The sequence below is a fragment of the Choristoneura fumiferana genome, chromosome Z (genome assembly GCF_025370935.1).
Source record: "Choristoneura fumiferana chromosome Z, NRCan_CFum_1, whole genome shotgun sequence".
Classification (NCBI taxonomy): domain Eukaryota; kingdom Metazoa; phylum Arthropoda; class Insecta; order Lepidoptera; family Tortricidae; genus Choristoneura; species Choristoneura fumiferana.
In genome coordinates this window covers 2,433,137-2,456,563 of record NC_133472.1, presented here as the reverse complement: position 1 = coordinate 2,456,563, position 23,427 = coordinate 2,433,137, and the positions used below count along the sequence as shown (strand labels likewise).

The 23,427-nt window shown below is 37.9% G+C and overlaps 1 protein-coding gene across 3 annotated transcripts in view; it reads right to left on the bottom strand.

Annotated features, from left to right (window-relative positions):
* shakB (Innexin family member shaking B) overlaps nt 1–20,575 on the bottom strand; it is a gene marked incomplete at its 3' end in the record, with an annotated part of 238,533 nt that extends 217,958 nt beyond the window's left edge. For all 3 annotated transcript variants that reach the window (XM_074098621.1, XM_074098673.1, XM_074098732.1), the window contains 1 exon segment: nt 20,398–20,575. Coding sequence is in view for 1 of the 3 variants with exons in the window: in XM_074098732.1 (XP_073954833.1) it covers nt 20,398–20,414 (17 nt within the window).
* Nucleotides 20,576–23,427: the final 2,852 nt, after the last annotated feature.

Sequence of the window (23,427 nt, the reverse complement as noted above, 5' to 3'; positions counted from 1 at the left end):
TATTGTTCTCTACCACCTGACATTGTAATACTACATTCTCGCAAATAAATGATTTATGATTATGATTATGATTATGATTATGATTATGATTATGATTATGATTATGATTATGATTATGATTATGATTATGATTATGATTATGATTATGATTATGATTATGATTATGATTATGATTATGATTATGATTATGATTATGAAAATGATTATGATTATGATTATGAAAATGATTATGATTATGATTATGATTATGAAAATGATTATGATTATGAAGTTAATTCTAGGGCCGGTAGGGCGTGTCAGATATTTTTACACGCTCCGCTGTGGCAGATATTAAGAGCGTTTATACCTGCTGAGCTAGCAACGTTGCATTTTTGATAGTTTTCTCGATTATTTCATAAATGTGGAATGAAACTTAAAAATGTTTTCTGATAGAACACTTCTTAATATATAAGTTAATGTGTCCACTCCAATAATTGTTCGAGATAAACTTTTATATTCCTTAAAAAACGAATTAATCTTTACGACCGGTTTTGAAAGAAAATAAAATGATATAACGAATAATTATTGGAGTAGACACGTTAACTTATATATTAAGAAGTGTTCTATCAGGCAACATTATTAATTATCATTCAATTTTTATGGAATAATCGAGAAAACTAACAAAAATGATACGTTGCCAGCTCAGCAGGTATAAACGCTCTTAACGCAGGTGACTAAACCAAAAGAAACGCTTCATTTATCACCTCGCTCAGCTCATGTCTAGTGGAAACAGCTCGACGGAGCGAGGCCAGGTAAAGATACGTTTCTATTGGTTCATGACGAACACATTTCTCGCGACGCGTCCTCGAAAATCTCTGGTGGAAACGTAGCCTTATGCTGCGAGAAAAGCTTCCGTACATATTCATCTTCTGTTTACAATGAGCCGTTTAAAAAATCGCGGCTTTGGTCCATTTAAGTCCTCGCAATTTCAGACAATTTATTTCATGTCTTCAACGGTTAAGCGTGATTCGCTAGACGGTTTGGTTCCGTGCGTAAGTGTAGCCTGGGCCTTATTTAATAAATATTACAAAGACAAATATCTTTAGTTTGCGTAAAAATGTGGTACAAAAGCTGGTATTACATTTTATGGTCTCACACATTTCACCGGAAACTGGCATACAAGTGCTAAAATTCTACATAATTGGGATGTCCCAATTTTTGACAACATATAATAAATCGAAAAGCATTAGGAGAAATAGGCTTTGTGAAGCGTATTTAGAAATCAGATTCCAAAAGTGTGATAAACTGAATTAAATAAACAAAATTTAAGTAATCATTTGACCCCTCATTTGACCCCTGCAGTGTCTCGTCACAAAAGCAGTTATAAAGCAGGTCTACACTCTTAAGCAAATTGACAGTTGGAAATGTTCCTGTCCTGCTTATAATAACAAAGAGTGACAAAGAATAGAACTTTAATCACATGATGCGCACCCGACTTTAAACAGTTGTCATTTATCGTAAAGTCCGAAATGTATACGAGTATTTCCAATGTATTATTACAAATTAAATTATTAAATTACGTCGTTACAAGTAAATACAAAAGAATTAAAATATCAGATTTTAATAAAAAATATCTATTAACTATCACACCATTAAACAAACATAGAAATAATCGAAGCAAAAAGAAGAGAAATAAATAAAACTATTTGTCACTGTTCATTTAGGACCCTAAGCCGTGCTTGAATTATTGTCACATTGTAATGCCACAGATTGTGTTATGTACGACCAGAATTTTTCCAGGCAATGGTACGTGGCTGTCTCACTGTGACGTCATCCAGCGTATTTCGTAAAAAAAATATAAAATATTAAATACTCATCCAAATTCAAAATCAATAAAAATACTATTTTAAAATATCCTATTCTTTCCAAAAATTAAATATAAACTATAGGTTATTTTTTTGGTGCATCCCAATTGGACGTAGTTATGCAAAAATGTTTCAAACTTCAACATTGATTTTTTGCTAACAAATTTGTGCTCATGCAACTCGTCAATGCCTATGTACTGTATGAACACGCAAAAATCACAAAAGCCCTCCTATCACCACCACCGCCACGCTTCACTGACGTTTCGAGCTCAACCAAAGTTCATCTTCAGAGCAACACAACCCGTCCGACACTCACAGTCATCTAAGAATAAATAGATATTTTTTTCTTATTTGTTGGCACTAAATAATAGTGTATTCCTTCCTTGCTACTGTTGTACCTTGACGTTCCGTATGCTCTGCCTATCCCATTTGGGAATACAGGCGTGATGTTTGTCTGTGTTTCCTTCCTTTCTGTCTATTGTAACGGTTACCTGGAAGAGATCGTTCTGAAGCGATAAGGCCGCCTATTAGTTTACCTTGGCAAATCTCCATATACCTGTGTTTTTTGTTTTCTGTACTATGTGTTGGTGTGAAATAGAGAGTTTTTGTCCACCATCCGAGCCTATATACGTCCCACTGCTGGGCACAGACCTCCTCTCAGAACAAGAGGGCTTGGGCCATAGTTCCCACGCGGGCCCAGTGCGAATTGAGAACTTCACACACACCATTGAGTTGCTTCGCAGGTTTGTGCAGGTTTCCTCACGATGTTTTCCTTCACCGCAAAGCTCGTGGTAAATTTCAAATGTAATTCCGCACATGAATTTCGAAAAACTCAGAGGTGCGAGCCGGGGTTTGAACCCACGACCCTCTGCTTGAGAGGCGATAGGTCAAACCGCTAGGCCACCACGGCTTAACGAGTTATTGTATTGAACTTATATTGTATTGTACCTTGCTCTTTGCATTGTTACAAGCAGTGTTACAATTTTTGGGAACAACTGAAGAGTTTTATTTTATTAGTGACAACGGAACCCTAAAAACGACTCCGTTGTGGCGCAAGCGGCTAAGACAATATGGACGATTGCTAAACGTGGACTTAAAGTCCTAAAGCGCGCAGACAATTTATGCTAACTTTTATTTATTACTAACCTTACCCGCGGAGTGGGTACGGTCAAGGACTTTAAATCATGAGCCACCATATGGAACCATTTTACAGTAAAGGACATAATGACAACGCATTAATTAACAAGTCGTAAGTAATGACTTTTCCTATGAAAAGAATCCATGATAGCTCATAAATGACCGTATGCGTAAATCATTAGATCCAGCTGTTGAATTGATTTTCCGGCTTTTCACTGAATTCTTGTTGCAATTCCCAAAAACCGGTCAAGAGCATGTCGGGCCATGCTCAGTATAGGGTTCCGTAGTTCTCGGCCTTGCCTTAACTTAACTTTGCCTTAGAAATCATATTTTACAAAAACTTAAAAACTGCTCAACTGATTAAGTTGGAAATAATTTTCCTAGAAAGTTTTCATTAAGCTTAACTTCCGTGTTTTCTTTTCATATTTTTTAGACTTGCGCTTCAAAAGTTAGAGAAAGGGACACATTTTTTTGAACTTTCGGATTAAATATCTCCGAAAAAAAAATGGTTTTTGCAAATCGGTATTCATTTTCAAATATCTATCCAACGATACCCCACGACATAGAGTGGAAGTGAAAAAAAAAACATCCCCACTTTACGTGTAGGTATGGGAGCTACCCTAAACATTTTTTATTTTTATTTTACCTCTGTCGACATGACTGATATGTATATTCATGCCAAATCAGAGCTTTCTAGTACTAACGAACGGTCTCTGAGCTTAGCCGAGGACAAACAGACAGACGGACAGACATGACGAAACTATAGTTCCTAGTTGACTACGAAACCCTTATAATGAGGGTTTTCACAGAGGCGATTTTTTTATTTTATTAAACTGGATGGCAAACGAGCAAGTGGGTCGCCTGATGATAGGAGATCACCACCGCCCATAGACACCTGCAACACCAGGGGGATTGCATATGCGTTGCCAACCTAGAGGCCTAAGATGGGATACCTCAAGTGCCAGTAATTTCACCGGCTGTCTTACTCTCCACGCCGAAACACAACAGTGCAAGCACTGCTGTTTCACGGCAGGATTAGCGAGCAAGAGGCACTTGTCCCACCGCCGACGATGAGCGAGAAGCGAGTAGAGCGAGTAACTAGAAACGAGTGGGCGAGCAGAGAGAAGCGAGTGTAGTTTTGTCGCTCGGCTGTAAGCGAGTGTTCGCGTGCGACGGGCGATTACTCGCTCCACTCGACTCGCTCGTGCGGGGCGGTCGCCAAGCTGACATCGCTGAGCGAGTATCTATAGCTCAGAGAGTTTTATAGCTTTGTCGCTGCGACAAAAGATGTAAGAGCGAGTTCTCGCCGACAGTGTGAACAGCCAGCGATCAACTATTAATATACGTGTCTCTTTTACTCACACAGGATCTTATATCTTTTGTTCGTTTCTTGAGCGAGAAAATAGTCGATTGCCAATCGTTTCCTAGCTGGCGGTGAGACAAGTGCCAGATGGTGGTAGCAATCCGGGCGGACCTTGCACAAGGTCCTACCACCTGCAAAATCGCTAGATGGCGTTAGTATCGTGAGTTCCGTTTGACGTTTGCTCGTGATTAGTTAAATAACTAAATGAGCCAATCGCAAGCAAACGTCAAACGGACCGATACTAACGCCATCTATTATTTCGCCTCTGTAAAAACCCTCATTACATTGAGATTTCATCACGATATTCCCACGGGATCGGGATCGAAGTCCCGGGGAAGGACATAGGATAGTTTTATCCCGGAAAACTGCACAGTTCCCGCGGAATACCTATAAACGAGTTCTAATTCTAACTATTATGATTGGTTTTTTGGAGTCTTTTTGTATTTTTTATTTCAACTCCAAATTTGTTACTTTTACGGGTTTCCCGTGAAACCATATCGAAAATACAAACTGAGACATGGAAAAACCAGAAAAAGAGACCAGCACTGGGAATCGAACCCAGGTAATCAGCAATCCGTGCTGCGTGCTATAACCCCTACACCAATGCTGGACAGGAATCTAGACACGAATTTTTCCTATGCATACATATCTCAGGTTGCTTATTTGTCGGTTTTCTTCTAACTATTACTTATTCTGTGTGCGGACGGAGTCGCGGACAACAGCTGCTTTGTAATAAGTAATCAACTAGGAAATAGTATGTACGTGCCTAATAATACCAACACCAGCGTTTCTAGGCGCCCGCGTATATGTCACAACTGTCAATGTGTCACAATTCTGACAGCTGTCAAAATGTCTAGTCATGTTTATAAATGAGCCGGCCGAATGGGAGCGAGAGAAATCATTCGTGTTTCAAATAAATATTCAAATACAATAAATAAATTTGGTTTTAAAGTAATTGGGAGTTTAACGGCCAAGTGCGTGTCGGGTGGGTTCTGTAAAATGCGAGAAATATTCAGTCATCATCATCATCATGTCAGCCGAAAGACGTCCACTGCTGGACATAGGCCTCCCCCAAGGCTCTCCACTCAGACCGGTCTTGGGCTTTCCGCATCCACCGCGATCCCGCGATCTTAACCAAGTCGTCGCTCCATCTTGTTGGAGGCCTACCGACAGCTCGTCTCCCGGTCCGCGGACGCCATTCGAGAACCTTCTGACCCCATCGGCCATCAGTCCTGCGAGCTATGTGCCCCGCCCACACTGCTACTTTAGACTTTTAAATATTCAGTACTAGCTTTTGCCCGCGACTTCGTCCGCGTGGAATAGTAACTTTGGGAAGTATTTAATTTATTTAGGATACCTATTTTGCCAATAATTAGTACATAGAAACTTCCACGGTTTACTGAAAATAATGTATTTTAAAACATTGCTATAAAAATACCTAAACTATTTTTTTTTGTTTTTCCATCCATCCATTCATCCACGTTCTTTGGTAAAACATAAATATTTTGCGGGAAGCCACATTTTAGCAATACGACGTGTATTCTACCCTGCCAATATAAAATGTTTACTTAATTATTCATAGTGAACTCTTGACACCTAATGTCCTTTATTGTAGGTAAGTTAGGAGGGTAGGATTATAATTAAGACGGCATTTTTACTAAGCATAGCTACACATATTTCCGATAAATAAACGTATAGTAATTTGTTTGGAATTCCTTAAGAAATTTCATCCCCATATTTTCAAGTAAATAGGTCGAAATTTGAAAAAAGCCGGAACAAATGTTTTTTAGGGTTCCGCAGCTCAAGAAGAAAAAATGGAACCCTTATAGGATCACTTTGCTGTCCGTCCGTCCGTCCGTCCGTCTGTTTGTCAAGACCCTTTATCTCGTAAAGCGGAGTATCGGTATCGAGTTGAAATTCAAACCCTAAACTCAGGTCAATAGGCCCGAAAGCTGTGAAAAAATCAAACTTCTAAGTCAAGGCAATCAAAAGCTACAGTCATTAAAAAGGTGTATCCATGTAAATCGCCTTAACAGAAAAAGTAATAGGGTACTTCCGGCTGTCCTGGAAACGTGGAATTTTGCATAAAGGTAGCTCTTATAGCTCAATAAATAAGAAAAATCTGTAAATTATAATTTTTCATGTCTGACTGTCTATGTCAATAGGCCATAGGTCAATAGGCCAAGACCCCACATTGGATACATTTTGCTTGAGCTTAGAAGGCTCTACTAACACTGTATCATTCCCTCTGCTAACATCACCTCAAAGGTAAAATTTTCAAAATCGCTTGAACAAATATCCATTTATTTCTTATAAGTGCCCAAATGCCAAGTTTCATAAAGAACTATCGATTTATCTTCGACAATGACGATCTTCCATAAGTATAAAGTTTCATCCTCTATTTCACCCCCTCACAGGACGACTTATAAAAAACGCGCTAATAAATATCTATTTATCTCTTTTCACATGCCCAAATGCCAAGTTTCATGAAAAACCATCGATTTATCTTCGACAACGACGATCTTCCATACAAAGTTTCATCCCCTATTTCACCCCCTCACAGGAAGAATTAAAAAAAACGCGCTAACAAATATATATTTATTTCTTATCACGTGCCCAAATGCCAAGTTTCATAGAGAACCATTGATTTATCTTCGACAATGACGATCTTCCATATAAACTTTCATCCCCTATTTCACCCCCTCACAGGAAATTAAAAAAAGGCGCGAAAAAATATCTATTTACTTCTTATCACGTGCCGAAATGGCAAGTTTAAGAAAGATTCATCGCTTTATCTTCGATAATGACGACCTTCCATATAAATTTGTTCATCCCCTATTTCACCCCCACACAGTTCAAATTTTCAAAAAAGCTCAAACAAATATCGATTTATTTCTTATTAAGTGCCTAAAAGCCAAGTTTCATGGTTTTATCTTCGACAACGACGAACTTCCACCTTATAAACTTTCATCCCCTATTTTAACCCCTTAAAGCCTTTTTTTCGCAAAAAAAGATAGCCTATGTTCTTTCCCAAGGTCTATTCTATGTCTGTACCAAATTTCATCAAAATCGGTTCAGCGGTTTAGGCGTGAAAGCGTAACAGACAGACAGACAGACAGACAGACAGACAGAGTTACTTTCGCATTTATAATATTAGTATGGATTGAGTTTTAATTTAATCGACTAAGGGGCTACTGAGTTCTTATCACCGATCAATGTGCATTTAAAATGGAGGAAAGGACAGAATGCGCGCGTTTTTAGGTAGTTTTAACCCCCTACGCAAAAAGAGGGGTGTTAAACGGCTGGACCGATTTGAATGCGTTTTTTTATTTGTTGTTTTTTAATGCTGAGTCAGCGACCGTTTCACTTTCGCGGGGACACACAATATTGTGTATATTGTATTTACTATTTTCATGTGCTTTTCTGTATTTTTTTGTGTTAATTTTGCTGTATATGTGTGTCTTCTGTGTTAGTGAATAAATGTCTTCTTTCTTTCTTTCTTTAAATCAAGTTTTCTAGCGATGGTTCTTAGACATGTTTTATAAAAATCGGGTTAGCCGTTTTTGAGATATCGAACTTTGAAGTGACTAAGTCGGGAGTTTTCCAACTTTTTGTTGTTTAATTTATGTATGTATTGCTAGGAATGTTTTTCATGAACCAATAAAAACTCTTCATTCACTTTTACTTATCCTCGCTACGCTCAACTGTTCCCATTAGAGCTGTACTGTGGGATAGATAAAAGAACCTTTCTATTGGTTCACGAAAAACGCATCCCTCGCAACACTCGCTCATCTCTGTTGAAAACGCAGCCTTATGTGGTGGCAAATATCAAAACAGGTACTAAAGCTAAAGTAATTGAGAGAGCAAGATAGCCTTAATAAAGAAAGAGAGCAAGACAAATGTGAATTTTTCCGATAAATACGAACTACTATGCACTGACATCAGTAATAACTATTACTTATTTCAAATGTGTCATCACTTAATAGCCAGATCTCGCGCAGAGACTCGCGCGTATAGGTTGAAGAGAATTGAAGTGAATGATTACACACAAAGCTACAAAAACAACTGATCGCACAAAAGGAGAATGAATGAATTGACCGAGTAAATGTCAAAATCCTGCTGTCATTACACGACATGTTGTATGTGCGTGTAATCATTCACTTCAAATCTCGTGGCACTATTTATACAGCTCGCATCGCAATCCATTCCTATTATAGAAATAGAAATCGTTTATTCGCATTTCGCAAATTAAGTATATAAGTACACAAAATAAACAAGTATAAAGTTAATATTAATGACAGTATTTGCGAAATCGCGAAACGGTCTCAGCTCAGCATAGTGCTGGCCGTAGAGGCCAACGCTGGTCTTCCGCTTTGACCGCTTGGCGACTTCACGGAAGGCGACATAAATTCAAGAAAGTAAATCTAAAAAGAAATAAACAGAAAGTAATATAATTTAGATAAAATAATAACAATAATGAAAACAAAAATAACATAAAACCAGACAAAAGACACGTGTACAATAATAAATTATAAACAACACAGTAAAAGAGTCGACACACCACTCAACCATCCATAGACCGCAGACGTCGATTTGCACAATTACTTACAAGGGCCAATCAACTATTTTACCGACACTTTGGGCGTCTCCTGCGTTCCCAAAACTGTCTCTGGCGTTACCAAAAAATCATACAACAAGATATTTGACGGTTTAATAGGTTGAACTTACATAAGATGGCATGTATTCATGTACTACACCATCTATTAAATTATAGAAAAAACATTATTTACTTACAAAAATCTGCAATTGTTTGAAAAATTTCGCGGACAGATTAGTGTCGGTAAAAAAGTTGATCCACAATTGACAAGATTTCATTTTTTTAACATCTGTTAATTACTACAGGAATCGAAAGAGTTTTGCCTCCTGAACATGGGAAAATATTTATTATAATTGATTTCTCCATATTAAAAAAATACAAAAAATTGAAAAAATATGTCTGAATTTGCCAACACTACAACAGAATAGATATGTTTCCTTTGCCTTTATCACCAGAAAAAGGAGCTGTCATAATTTTGATATTGTCTCTATGCAACGTCTACGTCAGATTTACGTGATCTTTTTTTTTAAGAGACTAGACAAAAGTAATGGATCTATTGTGTCGTAGTTTTGGAGTTATGCCCTTTTAGAATAAGCACATCTTAAATTTTTTTTAATCAATTAATTAATAGTTGTAGCGAAATTTTAAAAATATCAGCGTTTTTCTCTTTCCAAACAGAATACAGAGAACGAATCAAATTATAGTCTTAGAAATATGAAATCTTGTCAATTACTATTAATTCTGTAGCCCACTCCACACCAACCGCACACCGTACAATTGACGCAAACCATCGGTAGTTCGCGATTATAAAGTATTCGAAACATCTATAAAGGCTGGCCACCACTAATGCTGCTGATAAAACTAACGTCCTCAGTAACGATTGGGCAGGGTTGGACTCAGGTAGCGCAGACTACGCACTGGCGGGGAAACGGGGCGTAAATGGGCCATTTATGAATTACGTACAGGCTCCTAAAAGGGAAACCTGGGGGCCTACCATGATCTTTTCATAAACGATCCAAATGCAGAGCAGTTCAATTTAGGCACCTAAACTGAATCATCGAAATTGGTACCACGACGTTTATTTCTCAGAGCTGAGTATCAATGGTTTACAAGTGAACGAAAGACCGATATTGTCTCTGGTCCGAAACTGAAACGCTAAGTCGCGAAAGGGATGCCGCTATATGCAAACCAAATATTGTATACTAAAACCTCTTTATTTTGGAAAACCATAACTCTATGTCATTCCGTGTTCTTAGCAACCTTTGTGTTGATTACAAATAAAATGTTTACGCTGTCACTAATCCCTCTAAGTCTCTTTTCTCACTGAAAAATTAGTTTTATCAATGAGGAGTTAAGAAGCACAATGTCGTGAGTACCTATGAAAATATGGGATCAAAAAGGATTTAAGATACATACCAATTTTGCGCGAGCGAAGCCGCGGGCAAAAGCTACTTTATTAATAATAATCAAAAATCGACGCGTTCTTTCGCTATTACATGGTCGGTGCTGCTTGCCGCATCCCATTAACGCGCCAAGCAGCCCTATAAGAACTAGCAAGTGCTGTAAAAACCCGCGGCTCTCCGACCCGGTTATATGCTCACCGACTGTAGCACGGGTAGCTCATGTGTTGTTAATAACTGCTAAAGACTATGGTCACGTGGCATTACAGCTTACACTAATGCACCACGACAACGAAATCTATAGCCCTTGGAGCGGCGGCGCCATATTTAAAACTGTACCGTCAGGTGGCCATTTTGAAAAAAACTCCACTGAGTGGCCATGACACCCGCGGATTAACTTCGCGGATTCGCGAATTTCATAAAAAATATCACTAATAAAAACTATTTTCTTAACTATTTTCTAATCCCTCAGACTTTTTCTATGACATACTTTTATACATTGTGTATTATTTTCCTTCCAAAATAATCTGCGGCACTTTAATGCACAATAACAAAATACCACGCGCAAACAACGTTAAACTTTGACAGCAATAGACAGATGACATTTGAATTTAGTGTTACCAGTGGAAGAATTTAGTTCTACTGGCTTTCCGCAATATGGCGAGGTTTATTATAATTCTGGTCAGCCTTTAAAATACTTTAAATTGCACATTGATTAATGTTTATCTCAGAAATGTTAAATAAATGACAATAATGATTTAAAAGCCCCCATACTAAGAGATAGCGATAACACCGCCATGTCCGATATACACTGATTAAAAGACTAAACTTTGAAGATCTAGATCTAGATAGAAGTTATTTGAAAATGTTACAAAGCAAAAGTAGCCTAATCTTGCGAGTAGACCCATGGTCAGAGAGACCCTGTATAAATAAATAAAACTCATTTCTAGCCACAGAAAATGGAACAAGACTGTACAAAGACAAATACATTTGAACAGACTGAAACATGTAGCAGGGAACATGCTACTAATGTCATGTTGACATCCCATACTTTTGACAAAATTATAGCGAAATTCCAAAGACACTTGAATACCCTACTCGTGACCACGGCCATTGTAATGTGGTCGAAACGTCGGGTAAATATCACTCGTGGGTTTAGCGTGATAAGTCCCGTGTTTTTAAACCCCCGACGCAAAAAGAGGGGTGTTATAAGTTTGACCGCTATGTGTGTCTGTGTGTCTGTCTGTGGCACGGTAGCTCTTAAACGGGTGGACCGATTTGAGTGCGGTTCTTTTTATTTGAAAGCTGGTTTTTTGGTATTTTAATTACATACTTATGAGTGAAAACACAAAAGTTTTAAACATTATAAGGAAATTATGTATAGTGAAACTGATTTTTAAAAGGTTCCGCCCTGGTACAGTCAACGTCATAAATAAGTGATCAGTTTAGTACCTTGTCACTTTTACGTGATGTTTCAAAAGCCATACGAAATCATGTAACGACTGGAAGCGATAAGGTACAAGAGTGATCACTGATTTATGATGTTGACTGTACATACATGAATAGTTTGTTTGACTGTATACAAAAAAGCATTTTTAGCTGCCCAGCTCAAAAAACCTTTCAGCCCACGCCCGTCACACAGTGTGTAAACTAGTCCTGGAGCCGGGTAAAGCAGTTTGTTGCTACACCATAGAAAAACAATAAAGAAGAGAATAGAAAAACAAGAATAGTAAAACAAACTTGAATAAAAATCTATACTTCTATGACTTTCAGATATTGAACTTCAAAATATGACAATAGAGGTTTTTTCAATTTTCTAAGTTTGTGTCTAAGTGATTTTTTACCCGACTTCCCAAAGGAGGGTTATGTCTTTACCCGACCGCTCGAAGAAAGATTATTTGAAAATTGTACCCCAGCTAAGCATATAAATAATGAAAAAAACATACAGCCGAATTAAGGACCTCCTCTTTTTTTGACGTCGGTTAAAAATGACTTTTAAAAGGTTGTATCTGAACGTGTGAACTCAAAATCTTGCTTTTTATAGCCCCGAGGGATTTCGGCGATTCCTGGCCGAAAGAACGCTATTAAGATCTCCTCAGACCACCATACGTCTTTTATAGCTCTGCAAAATTGCTGTAACGCCAATAAAACGTATTAACCCCACTGTAGAACCACTTGAAAATGCCACCTTGTGTAGTAGCAGTAAAGTTGCATTTCAAAGTTAACGCTCAAAGAAGTTAGGACAAAACTATTTGTGCATAAAAGTCGTACGATAGTAAGTGAGATTTTCGTATTTAGGGTTTGTTAAAAGGAAATAAACGGAATCCTTGTTTTACCATGAGACAAGCCTTGGCTTGTCGGTGACTCTGGTAATTCGACGCTATAATCATACGCTAAATTCACAGTGAAATGCAAGCAATGAGTGCTATCGCGTATAAATTCGCCACTAGAGGCGCTAGTGTAGCGTGAGGTCTCTGAAATGTCAAATCTCATAGTTTTTGGGAATATTTTGCAATATCTGAAATTATTTATGGCAAATATGCGTTCCGGGGCAATGAATGTCTGTGTTTTGAGACAGTTTTGTCGATCGGAAACCTTTGTCCTCCCTTTTTTCCGAACAAAACGGGGACTATGCAACACTGTGGCATGCTCGATATTTTTATGGTACGGTTTTAAGGTGAATTAAATATGATTTTAATCTAAACTTTGTTTTCACGCCCGTAATCACAGACTTTAAAAGCCATTCTTAAAAACCTCACGCAACAGTGCGCCATCTAGTGAGACAAAAAACGATAGCCCACATTAAATCGCTGCCAAACCGATCGCAAGCAAGCATCAAAACTGACAGCTGCCATCGATTGTTTAGCTTGCATTTCCTCATAGTGAGATCCATAGTACCGGATTAGATGGGAAAAGGTCTCGTGGTCGCAGCCCAATACTGGGGCTACTACGAAATTCGAAAATCGAAGCTCGTGTCGTACCATCCCTCTCACTCTCGTATTAAATAATATTAGCGTAAGCGGGACGGCAAGATACGAAGTTCGAATTTTGCACTTCGTAGTATAGGACCAGAGGCCTTAATTGTCTAATGAGGGCTATCGTTTTTTCACTCACTAGATGGCGCACTGTTGCGTGAGGTTTTTAAGTAGGGCTATCAAAGTCTGTTATTACGGGCGTGAAAACAAAGTTTATATTAAAATCATATTTAATACACCTTAAAACCGTACCATAAAAATATCGAGCATGCCACAGTGTTGCATAGTCCCCGTTTTGTTCGGAAGGTTTCCGAAAGACAAAACTATCTCAAAACACAGACATTCATTGCCCCGGAACGCATATTTGCCATAATTAATTTCAGATATTTCAAAATATTCACAATATTATTCTAATTATAAATAAACCCGCGTAGCTCACCCAAAAACTATGAGATTTGACATTTCGGAGACCTCACGCTACACTAGCACCTCTAGTGGCGAATTCATACGCGATAGCCCTCATTGGTTATTAATATTTACAGACATAATAAATCATTTTCAGAATTTTCTTGTTGGTTTTGTTAATAGCTACCATACCAAATTTCAAGTTTCTAGGACAACTGGAAGTGCCCTATTATATTGGTTTTCATTGCACTGCTATTTGTATGGAAACACATTGTTTATAATGACTGTAACTTTTGATTGCGTTGACTTGGAAATTTAATTTTTTCAGGGCTTCAAGGGACTGCAGATTTGAGTATCCGATATAAATTTCAGCTTGATACGTCCACGCGTTCCTGAGAAAAAGGGTCTTGACAGACAGACGGACGGACAACAAAGTGATCCTATAAGGGTTCCGTTTTTTCCTTTCTAGGTACGGACCCTAAAAAACTATCATTAATTCTTTCATCCATTTTGTACTCAGTCTGACCCAACCGAAAGTTACCGAGGCAAATAATTCAGTGCCAAAAATGGCCGCCATGATGGGGTCAATGTCTTATTCAAATTAACATTATGGCTAGCAATTACGGGTGTCGTATAAACCCCCGGCTCGGTCAACTTCATTGAGGAGATACTGTGTTATTACATTTACATTTTCACTTTAGAGTAGGGATGTTTTGAAGGTTCGCACCCGTTCCAACGCTTTTATATCAAAGTCAAAGTCAATAAATAAGTAATATAACCTAACCTGACCAATAAAGTTGTAAAACCCCGACTTTGTCACTTCAAAGTTCTATATCTCAAAAACGGCTGAACCGATTTTGATGAAACATATCTAAGAAACTTCGCTAGAAAAACAGATTTCAAATAAAAAAGCCGCATTCAAATCGGTATACCAGTTTAAGAGCCACGGTTCCACAGACAGACAGACACGCAGTTACTCATAGCGGTCAAACTTATAACACCCCTCTTTTGCGTCGGGGGTTAAAAAAATATTTATTGTACAAATCAACTTGAACCAAACTACAATGTTCAATAGTATGGAAAGTTTGTACAGAGAAGTCTTGAGAATACTTATATCAGGTGCTCCCTCTATCGTCACTAGTTCTTTCAAGACTTATTCCGCTTAAGGAACATTGTTGTATGTTGGTCAACTAATGCTCGCTTTGAACGTTCTAGTACCATGCCAATGAGGGCTATCGCGTATGAATTCGCCGCTAGAGGCGCTAGTGTAGCGTGAGGTCTCCGAAATGTCAAATCTCATAGTTTTTGGGCGAGCTACGAGAGTTTATTTATAATTAGAATAATTTTGTAAATATTTTGAAATATCTGAAATTAATTATGGCAAATATGCGTTCCGGGGCAATGAATGTCTGTGTTTTGAGACAGTTTTGTCTTTCGGAAACCTTTGTCCTCCCTTTTTTCCGAACAAAACGGGGACTATGCAACACTGTGGCATGCTCGATATTTTTATGGTACGGTTTTGAGGTGTATTAAATACGATTTTAATCTAAACTTTGTTTTCACGCCCGTAATAACAGACTTTGAAAGCCATACTTAAAAACCTCACGCAACAGTGCGCCATCTAGTGAGACAAAAAACGATAGCCCTCATTCCAATGGGATGATAATTGATTTTCCTTCACCAGCCAACTACTTTGAAGTTTAATGTGGCACTTTAGCTAATTCACGAAACAGGCCGCGGCACATATCTCGTTTGTATTTGATTTACTGACGGTTCTTAAATTTATAGCATCGAGAAAACATTTTAAGAATGATATTCTTAACCTAGTAACTATAACTAGGGTTAGTTATGGTGCAGTCGGTGCCCTAACGTACTCTATACAACTTTCTATACAACTAGTATGAAAAAGTGGATACATAAGTTAGGGAACCGACCGTACTCCGCCTTCGTAACTGCTCCGTAAGGAATCGCACCTCCGCCTCTGCCTCCGCCTCCGTATTTTTTGCGGAGTTGTCACGGAATACACGTTGTTTAATTTATGAAACCCGAAGAAATCATTTGTAAAGTAACAAAACTGCAAAACTTCGGTTTTTTAGCATTAGAAAAAGGGTAAGCAATATTGTTTGAAGTCAAAAGTCTTTGACCAGTGTGTGTTGCCAGTGATGACATACGGATCTGAGACGTGGGCGCTAACGATGGGCCTCATGAGAAAACTCAAAGTCACTCAGAGGGCTATGGAGAGGGCTATGCTCGGGGTTTCTCTGCGGGATAGAATTAGAAATGATGATATCCGCAGTAGAACTAAGGTTACCGACATAGCCCGAAGAATTGCGAAACTAAAGTGGCAGTGGGCGGGGCACATTGCTCGCAGGACTGATGGCCGATGGGGCCAGAAGGTTCTCGAATGGCGTCCGCGGACCGGGAGACGAGCTGTCGGTAGGCCTCCAACAAGATGGAGCGACGACTTGGTTAAGATCGCGGGATCGCGGTGCATGCGGAAAGCACAAGACCGGTCTGAGTGGAGAGCCTTGGGGGAGGCCTATGTCCGGCAGTGGACGTCTTTCGGCTGACATGATGATGATGAAACAATATTGACGAGTCTTTTCATTGAAAAACGTTTTTAAAAAAACTGTTACTATTACTTATGATACCAAAAGCATGTAAATGATCATATGTCCTTGCTAATTGTGACATATTTGCTGTAACTTATTTTTAAAAAGTGTTTTTCAATAAAAAGTCATGCCAAGATCGCTTACCCTCTTTCTAATGCTAAATAAACGAAGCTTGTCAAAACAAAGGACAACGGTTAGATAAACAAAAGACGGCTTACAGTTGGATTAAAATACTACGTATTACTTAATTACTGAAATGGTTATCTGTTTCAAGAAAAAACAAACTTGGAATCGCACTACTTGAAAGCACTATGCAAATGGCGATCAATGTGGATGGCACTAAGGTTCAGATTCCAATAGCGGACGTTTACAGAACTCTGTCTGCGGGTGATGGCTGATTTTAAAACTTTTAACTCAAATTGCGCTAAGTTCTTTTGGAAGACAATGAATATAAAAGAATAGACTGGATAGCCCACAGATTCTACAATAGTTAATAAATAGGTTTTTGTTAAAAAATACATTTTTAATACAAGCTTTTTTGCTGACTGTACTTCTTGTTGATTGTACTTGCATTGTCATCCAAACTTCATTTCCGTTGAGGAGTTCCGTTCTGCGGAGACGATCCTGGCCGGATCACCAGGCTGACACAACCAGATTATTGTATTGTCACCAGATTGGCATCAATATGCCAAATTTCAAGTCAATTGGGCCACTAGAAGTGGGTCAAATTTAGCTTCCAAGATTTGACCCAAAAAAACAAATAAACAAACAGGGCAAGCTAAATAAAAGCTTGTAATAATAAGATTTGACACTGGCGTGCGACCTTTAATCCCATCTCTAAACAGATTTGGTAACTAGCTACGGCAGGAGTTGTGCTTTCAATCTTTGTAGCTAGCTGGCCAATGGGAACGATTTTTCTATCTTGTAGCCAGATTTACATAGTAGCTGACTACGAAATGACAAGTGTGCTTTCTCATCTTGTAGTTAGCTACCAATTTTCCTCTCTTAACCAGAAGGGCTACTACGAAATTCGAAAATCTTTCTCGTATTGAATAATATTCCCGTCAGCGGGATGGTACGATACGAACTTCGATTTTCGAATTTTGTAGTAGCCCCACAGATTTGGTAGTGGCGGTTCGAAACGAACTTTCCGAACACCCGAACTTATCTGAAAACAATGATCGGCGTTGCCGGTTATTCGGCCGTCTTAGCGTCGATTAATCTGTTAGTCAGCTGAATCCATAGTCCCATCTCTACTAGAAACCCATATAACTATGGCTTAACATGGTGGTTAGAAGGTTAAAGCGCCTCGGAGGAAACAGTCGCTCTGTCTCGCCGACCCTTTTTATCGGTCGCTCTGTCACCTTAGTGTGTTGTCATGTGGTGATATTTCTTAGGGAAATGTTGTTCAGTGTTATACTAAACCTATGGGGATTGTTGTAGCGGTAGCTACCAGCTTTAAACTCAGTTTAGATCTGCAAGATAAATCGTACAGGTTGCATTATAATGTAATGCAACTTGTACAATGTATGCACGTGTTGATTTAATGTTATGTAATACTAACCATTTATGAACTAGGTATGTCTGACATAAAATATTTGAATTAATAATAGCGATTATTTAAAAAGTATTCGACTGACTTAAAAAAAAATATTGACAACTAAGACTTGTATGCGAAATCTGTCATTTGGTTGCGATCGCGAGCGTCAGATACGGTAGGCAGTACGGCCACGGGTCAAAAACTTTCAGTACCTAGGTAATGGATCCTGACTCTTGGGGTTTTGGTTACTTTGCAGAGTTCTAGACTATGTAAGTAGACCTGTTTAGGTATTCCTTTTAATTTTTAAGGCACTCTAGTTGTTTTTTTTTCATATGTTTTTATTTCATACTTATCTTGTCTTGTTCGATGTTTATGTGAAAATGTTAGCTTAAAATTGTTTAAACGATCTATAGCTTAATTATTAGCTCCTAACAAAGGTCCCGGTTCAAAATATAAATGTATCCAAAATTAAACTACTTTCGATTTCCAGGGCCAAAGCACTAGTGGTGAAATGGTTGTACACATTATCCTATAGTGAAACTGAGGATATCATTAAATGCACTAGGATTAAGTAAACCTTGTTGATGTTGGCGGAAGTAAGTTTACGTGGGCGTTTGAATACCACTTTCGCGCGATTACATATGCCTCACACACACTGGCACGCACACACATACACACACACACACACACACACACACACACACACACACCACACAACACACACACACACACACACACACACACAACACACACACACACACACACATACACACACACGCATACATACATACACGCATACCACATGTTTTGTTAAATTTTGTTCCCTTTTATATTATTGTCTCCTCGTTCGTCAACTTTTACTGTCAACCGCACTCGCAGCTGGCCAAGTTACAGGCTCAGCCTAGTTTGGTCTCTGACGGATAGTCCTACTGTTGTAAAATTCTGTTTTCTGTGAAATAAACTATTTTGTATTTGTATTTTGTATTTGTATTTGTATTTAACTAAATTGTGTTACATTTTATAACTCCCCACAAAACCAGCATCTGAAGTCGCGTTAAAATTAAAACGTTTCTACATTTTCAGCTCCGCTCATAAAAATGCTTTGAGGTTATACAAATGCAATATATATAAGTGCAGAATCCACTGTTAGAACAAGGATTCTGATTAAGTATTAAATATCCTTTCTCTCGCAGTTTGCGGTGCGCTACCGTTAGGACGATCGAGAATGATGCGGTATTACAGCTTCTATTGAACTTGCAATGTTCGTAAATTCTGTTGCTACGGCAGGCCATAAAACGAACATTGAAGAAGTATATACTTTGTCCGATGCACTATTTATCATTTGCTCTTAGTACAAACTTTCAAAGTATAGCATCATGATCACTATTGATCACTCAAGACAATAAAACTTTTTGCATCATGTTTTAGAATGATATTTAGAGATACGCACATGCGAAAAGTTGGCTATAATCCGTGTTTTCGGCAGCTGTAAAAGCAATTTAATTTACGGAAATGTACGAATAAAATGGAATTAAAATTAGCAGACGCATCCCTTGTGTGTCAAAGACGTGTATTAAGAAAGGTATTTATATAAAATCCCAAAACTCTACCTAACCGTTAATTATAGAGACACTACATTTTGGCCCGGATGTTCCTCATATATCGTAAATAGAGACCTCGGTGTAATTTATGGGAATTCCCATGGGAATTAAGTAAAATCCCGACGTTTAAATCAATTCAGCCATTATAACTTCAAATGGTAACTAACACACATACTCATACACACACTTTCGCTTTATAATTTAGTATTGACAGCGAAAAAAAGAAGTATTTAATTGTTACTTATTATTTAACACTTGTCTATTCTAAAAACAAAAAAAGACGATTGATTTTAATAGCGGCAACGTATCGTGCTTATATGCCCTAAAGCCATTATAGGTAAATACGTGTGAAGTTTTATTAATTATTTTCTAAACCTTTCTGATCCGTATTGCACATTTTTATTTATTATATCAATCTAGATTTATGTTGTAAGCATATAAAACTCCCTACATAGTTTATTACATACCTCAACATTGATAAAAAAAACTTCAATAAAATAATGTTCACCTATAAAATACAGTGAACTAAATTATCAAGTAGTTTAGTTAAAATAAAGTATTTTTGTAAAGTTTCCGTGCGTAAATCGGTGTGATTGTTACCGATTTGTCACTCAGAGTCACTCTTAAGTCCGAACTTAAGTAGGTCAAGGTCACATGCCCAAACTTTTAATTGTCATCATCATCATCATCATCCCAGCCTATATGCGTCCCACTGCTGGGCACAGGCCTCCTCTCAGAACAACAACTTTTAATTGTAACATTCAAAAAAGAATTAATCTAGATTAGTAGAAAATAAGGAGAATTCAATCAAGTAGTTACGTTTTTTTTTCACAAAGCGTGTGATCTTTAAAAAAACATTATAACCTACTCATTCATATGACAAAAGAGTTATCTACTCAACCATTATGTCTACGTGAACGCACCTGTTCGGAGCCGTCATCTGTCAAAATCCACGCATTTTCGCGCCAAAATAACTTTTTAAAATCCGCCATCACTGACACTGTTCGACGCACATTTTTCACCGGCAAGTTTTAATCAGGTTTTATTGTTTTCCAATTATTGTTTTTGTTTGTGTATGGTCGCGCCGAACGACCGATGCTTGTAGGGTATAACGTACAACTGGCGGGTCGGTGTCGTCGCGCAGTTTTCAACACATTTCTCTTCGGAATCATATGATGGTGGACATTAGTTCTATTTTTGATGCGGTGAAATAGTTCGATACAATAATTTTAAAGTGTTTTATGGGAACGGGGGGATTTTTTTCACGTGTTTCTGTTGATGTGCGTGAAATAAAGCTTAATGTGAATGTGCTTGATTGCCGATTTATTATATTTTTGTTAGTAGTTTAAAGAATATTTACCGCCGTTGGTTGTTGCTTTTTTAATATTTTAATATAATGACATGACATAGGTATAACTGTACTTATATACTACTATCGTGTTTACTGAAACTTTGATTGATATAATAATATATAAGTTATTGTTGTAAATAAAAAAAAAACACAACTGACAAACTTACCCCTTGGCAAATTTATCCATTTAAGGTGTCTCTACCAGTCAACTTATGTGGGTGAGAGTAGTGTATTAAATGTCTATAGTGTAAATAAATGTCTTTTTCTCTCTAGTTAGGGACCGACAACTAGTAAGTTTTAAAAGTCAGAAATTTGCCTATATTAGCTGCTATTACGCTTAATTTTTAACTTTTTATTTTTACTTGTAATAAAGACTTGACTTTAATTTATTTATTGTACAAACAAATACAAAAACTACTGGCAAAAAAAAATATTATTCTCAAGTATTTCACCAACAAAACAGGGAGCAAGGCAAGAATCGACCTGTTATAGTCAATAACGTTGCATAATTCGTCCCAACTGGGACTCGAACCCGCGAGCTTCGCAGAATGTGATCTAAATCCGCGATTTATCTCCATATTTGATATATTTCGCATGAACGGTGTATAACTTATTCATGTTGTTTATAAGACATGTCTCGGACACGGACACACACGGACGGTTTTCACAAAAAGTGTACTTACCCATTGTTTTTTTTTTCGAAGATAAAAAATATGGTTTTTCCCACTGAGAATCAAAAGCACAATCGATTACGGTGGTTTACAAAAAATACCCAATCAAAAATGACACTTTTTGTCACGTTTTTTTTTTTCATATATACACGGTATTCGTCATAAAACTGACTCATAAAATATATATGAAAAAATTCAATACATTTCGAAAGAAAAGGTACGTACGTATTTTTGAAATCGCCCTTATATCTATGGTATAAGACCGTTTTGCCGTATCCTACTTAATGAGGGCTATCGCGAATGAATTCGCCGCTAGAGGCGCTAGTGTAGCGTGAGGTCTCCGAAATGTCAAATCTCATAGTTTTTGGGTGAGCTACGCGGGTTTATTTATAATTACAATAATTTTGTGAATATTTTGCAATATCTGAAATTAATTATGGCAAATATGCGTTCCGGGGCAATGAATGTCTGTGTTTTGAGACAGTTTTGTCTTTCGGAAACCTTTGTCCTCCCTTTTTTCCGAACAAAACAGGGACTATGCAACACTGTGGCATGCTCGATATTTATATGGTACGGTTTTAAGGTGTATTAAATATGAATTTAATCTAAACTTTGTTTTCACGCCCGTAATAACAGACTTTCAAAACCATACTTAAAAACCTCACGCAACAGTGCGCCATCTAGTGAGACAAAAAACGATAGCCCTCATTATTATAAATGTGAAAGTTTGTGAGTGAGTGAGTGAGTGAGTATGTTTGTTACTCCTTCACGCTGAAACGGCTGGACGGATTTTGATGAAATTTGGCTAATAGTTAGTTTGTAACCTGGATTAAAACATAGGATACTTTTTATTCCGATATTCCCACGGGAATCTCTAAATAACGACCGTCGGGCTTAGAGTCATGAAATTTGGTATATAGGTAGCTGGACGTTTGGAATAACACATAGGCTACTTTATATCCTCATGTTCCCATGGGATAGGGATACAATCTCTAACTAATTACGGCTGTGCTTAAAGTCATAAAATTTGGTATGTAGATAGCTGGACATCTGGAATAAAACATAGCCTACTTTTTATTCCGAATTCCCACGGGATAGGGATAAAATCTCGAAACAACAACCGCTGGGGTTAGAGTCATCAAATTTGACCATGACTGTTTTTAATGTAACGACAAATTCCCACGGGAATATTAAACTTTCCCGGATTTACAATTCAGCTGCTGGACCTAATGATTTACGTGTGCGAAGTCGCGGGTAAACACTACTTCTTCATAAACATATCGTTAATAAATACTTCTACATCATCATCAGCCAGCCTATATAACCCACTGCTGGGCACAAACCTCCTCTCAGAAGAATAAATGTTACCAATACCTATTGAACATGCGAAAGTTTATGTGTATTTGTATGTGTTTTTTGTACGGAACCCTAAAATGCATTACGACCTACAAATCTCTCGCTCTTTGCTGGTTTATTTTTGACAATATTTTATAAGTAAACTAGCTTTTGCCCGCGGCTAAGTCCGCGTGGAATCCAGTTCATCATCATCATCATGTCAGCCGAAAGACGTCCACTGCTGGACATAGGCCTCCCCTAAGGCTCTCCACTCAGACCGGTCTTGTGCTTTCCGCATCCACCGCGATCCCGCGATCTTAACCAAGTCGTCGCTCCATCTTGTTGGAGGCCTACCGACAGCTCGAATTCAGTTAGCGCGCGCTAAAAAGTAGCCTATGTCACTCTCTGGCCCATAAACTATCACTATGCCAAAAATCAAGTCGATCCGTGGCTCCGTTTCAACACAAACATACAAACACACACACAATCGACACCAATCTCGAAGACATCGCGAACAAAAAATAGTATCTAGATCTGGATAGATAGATTTCTATGTGGCCTTACTCTAACCACCTTGCTGGCTGCAGTAAGAATGG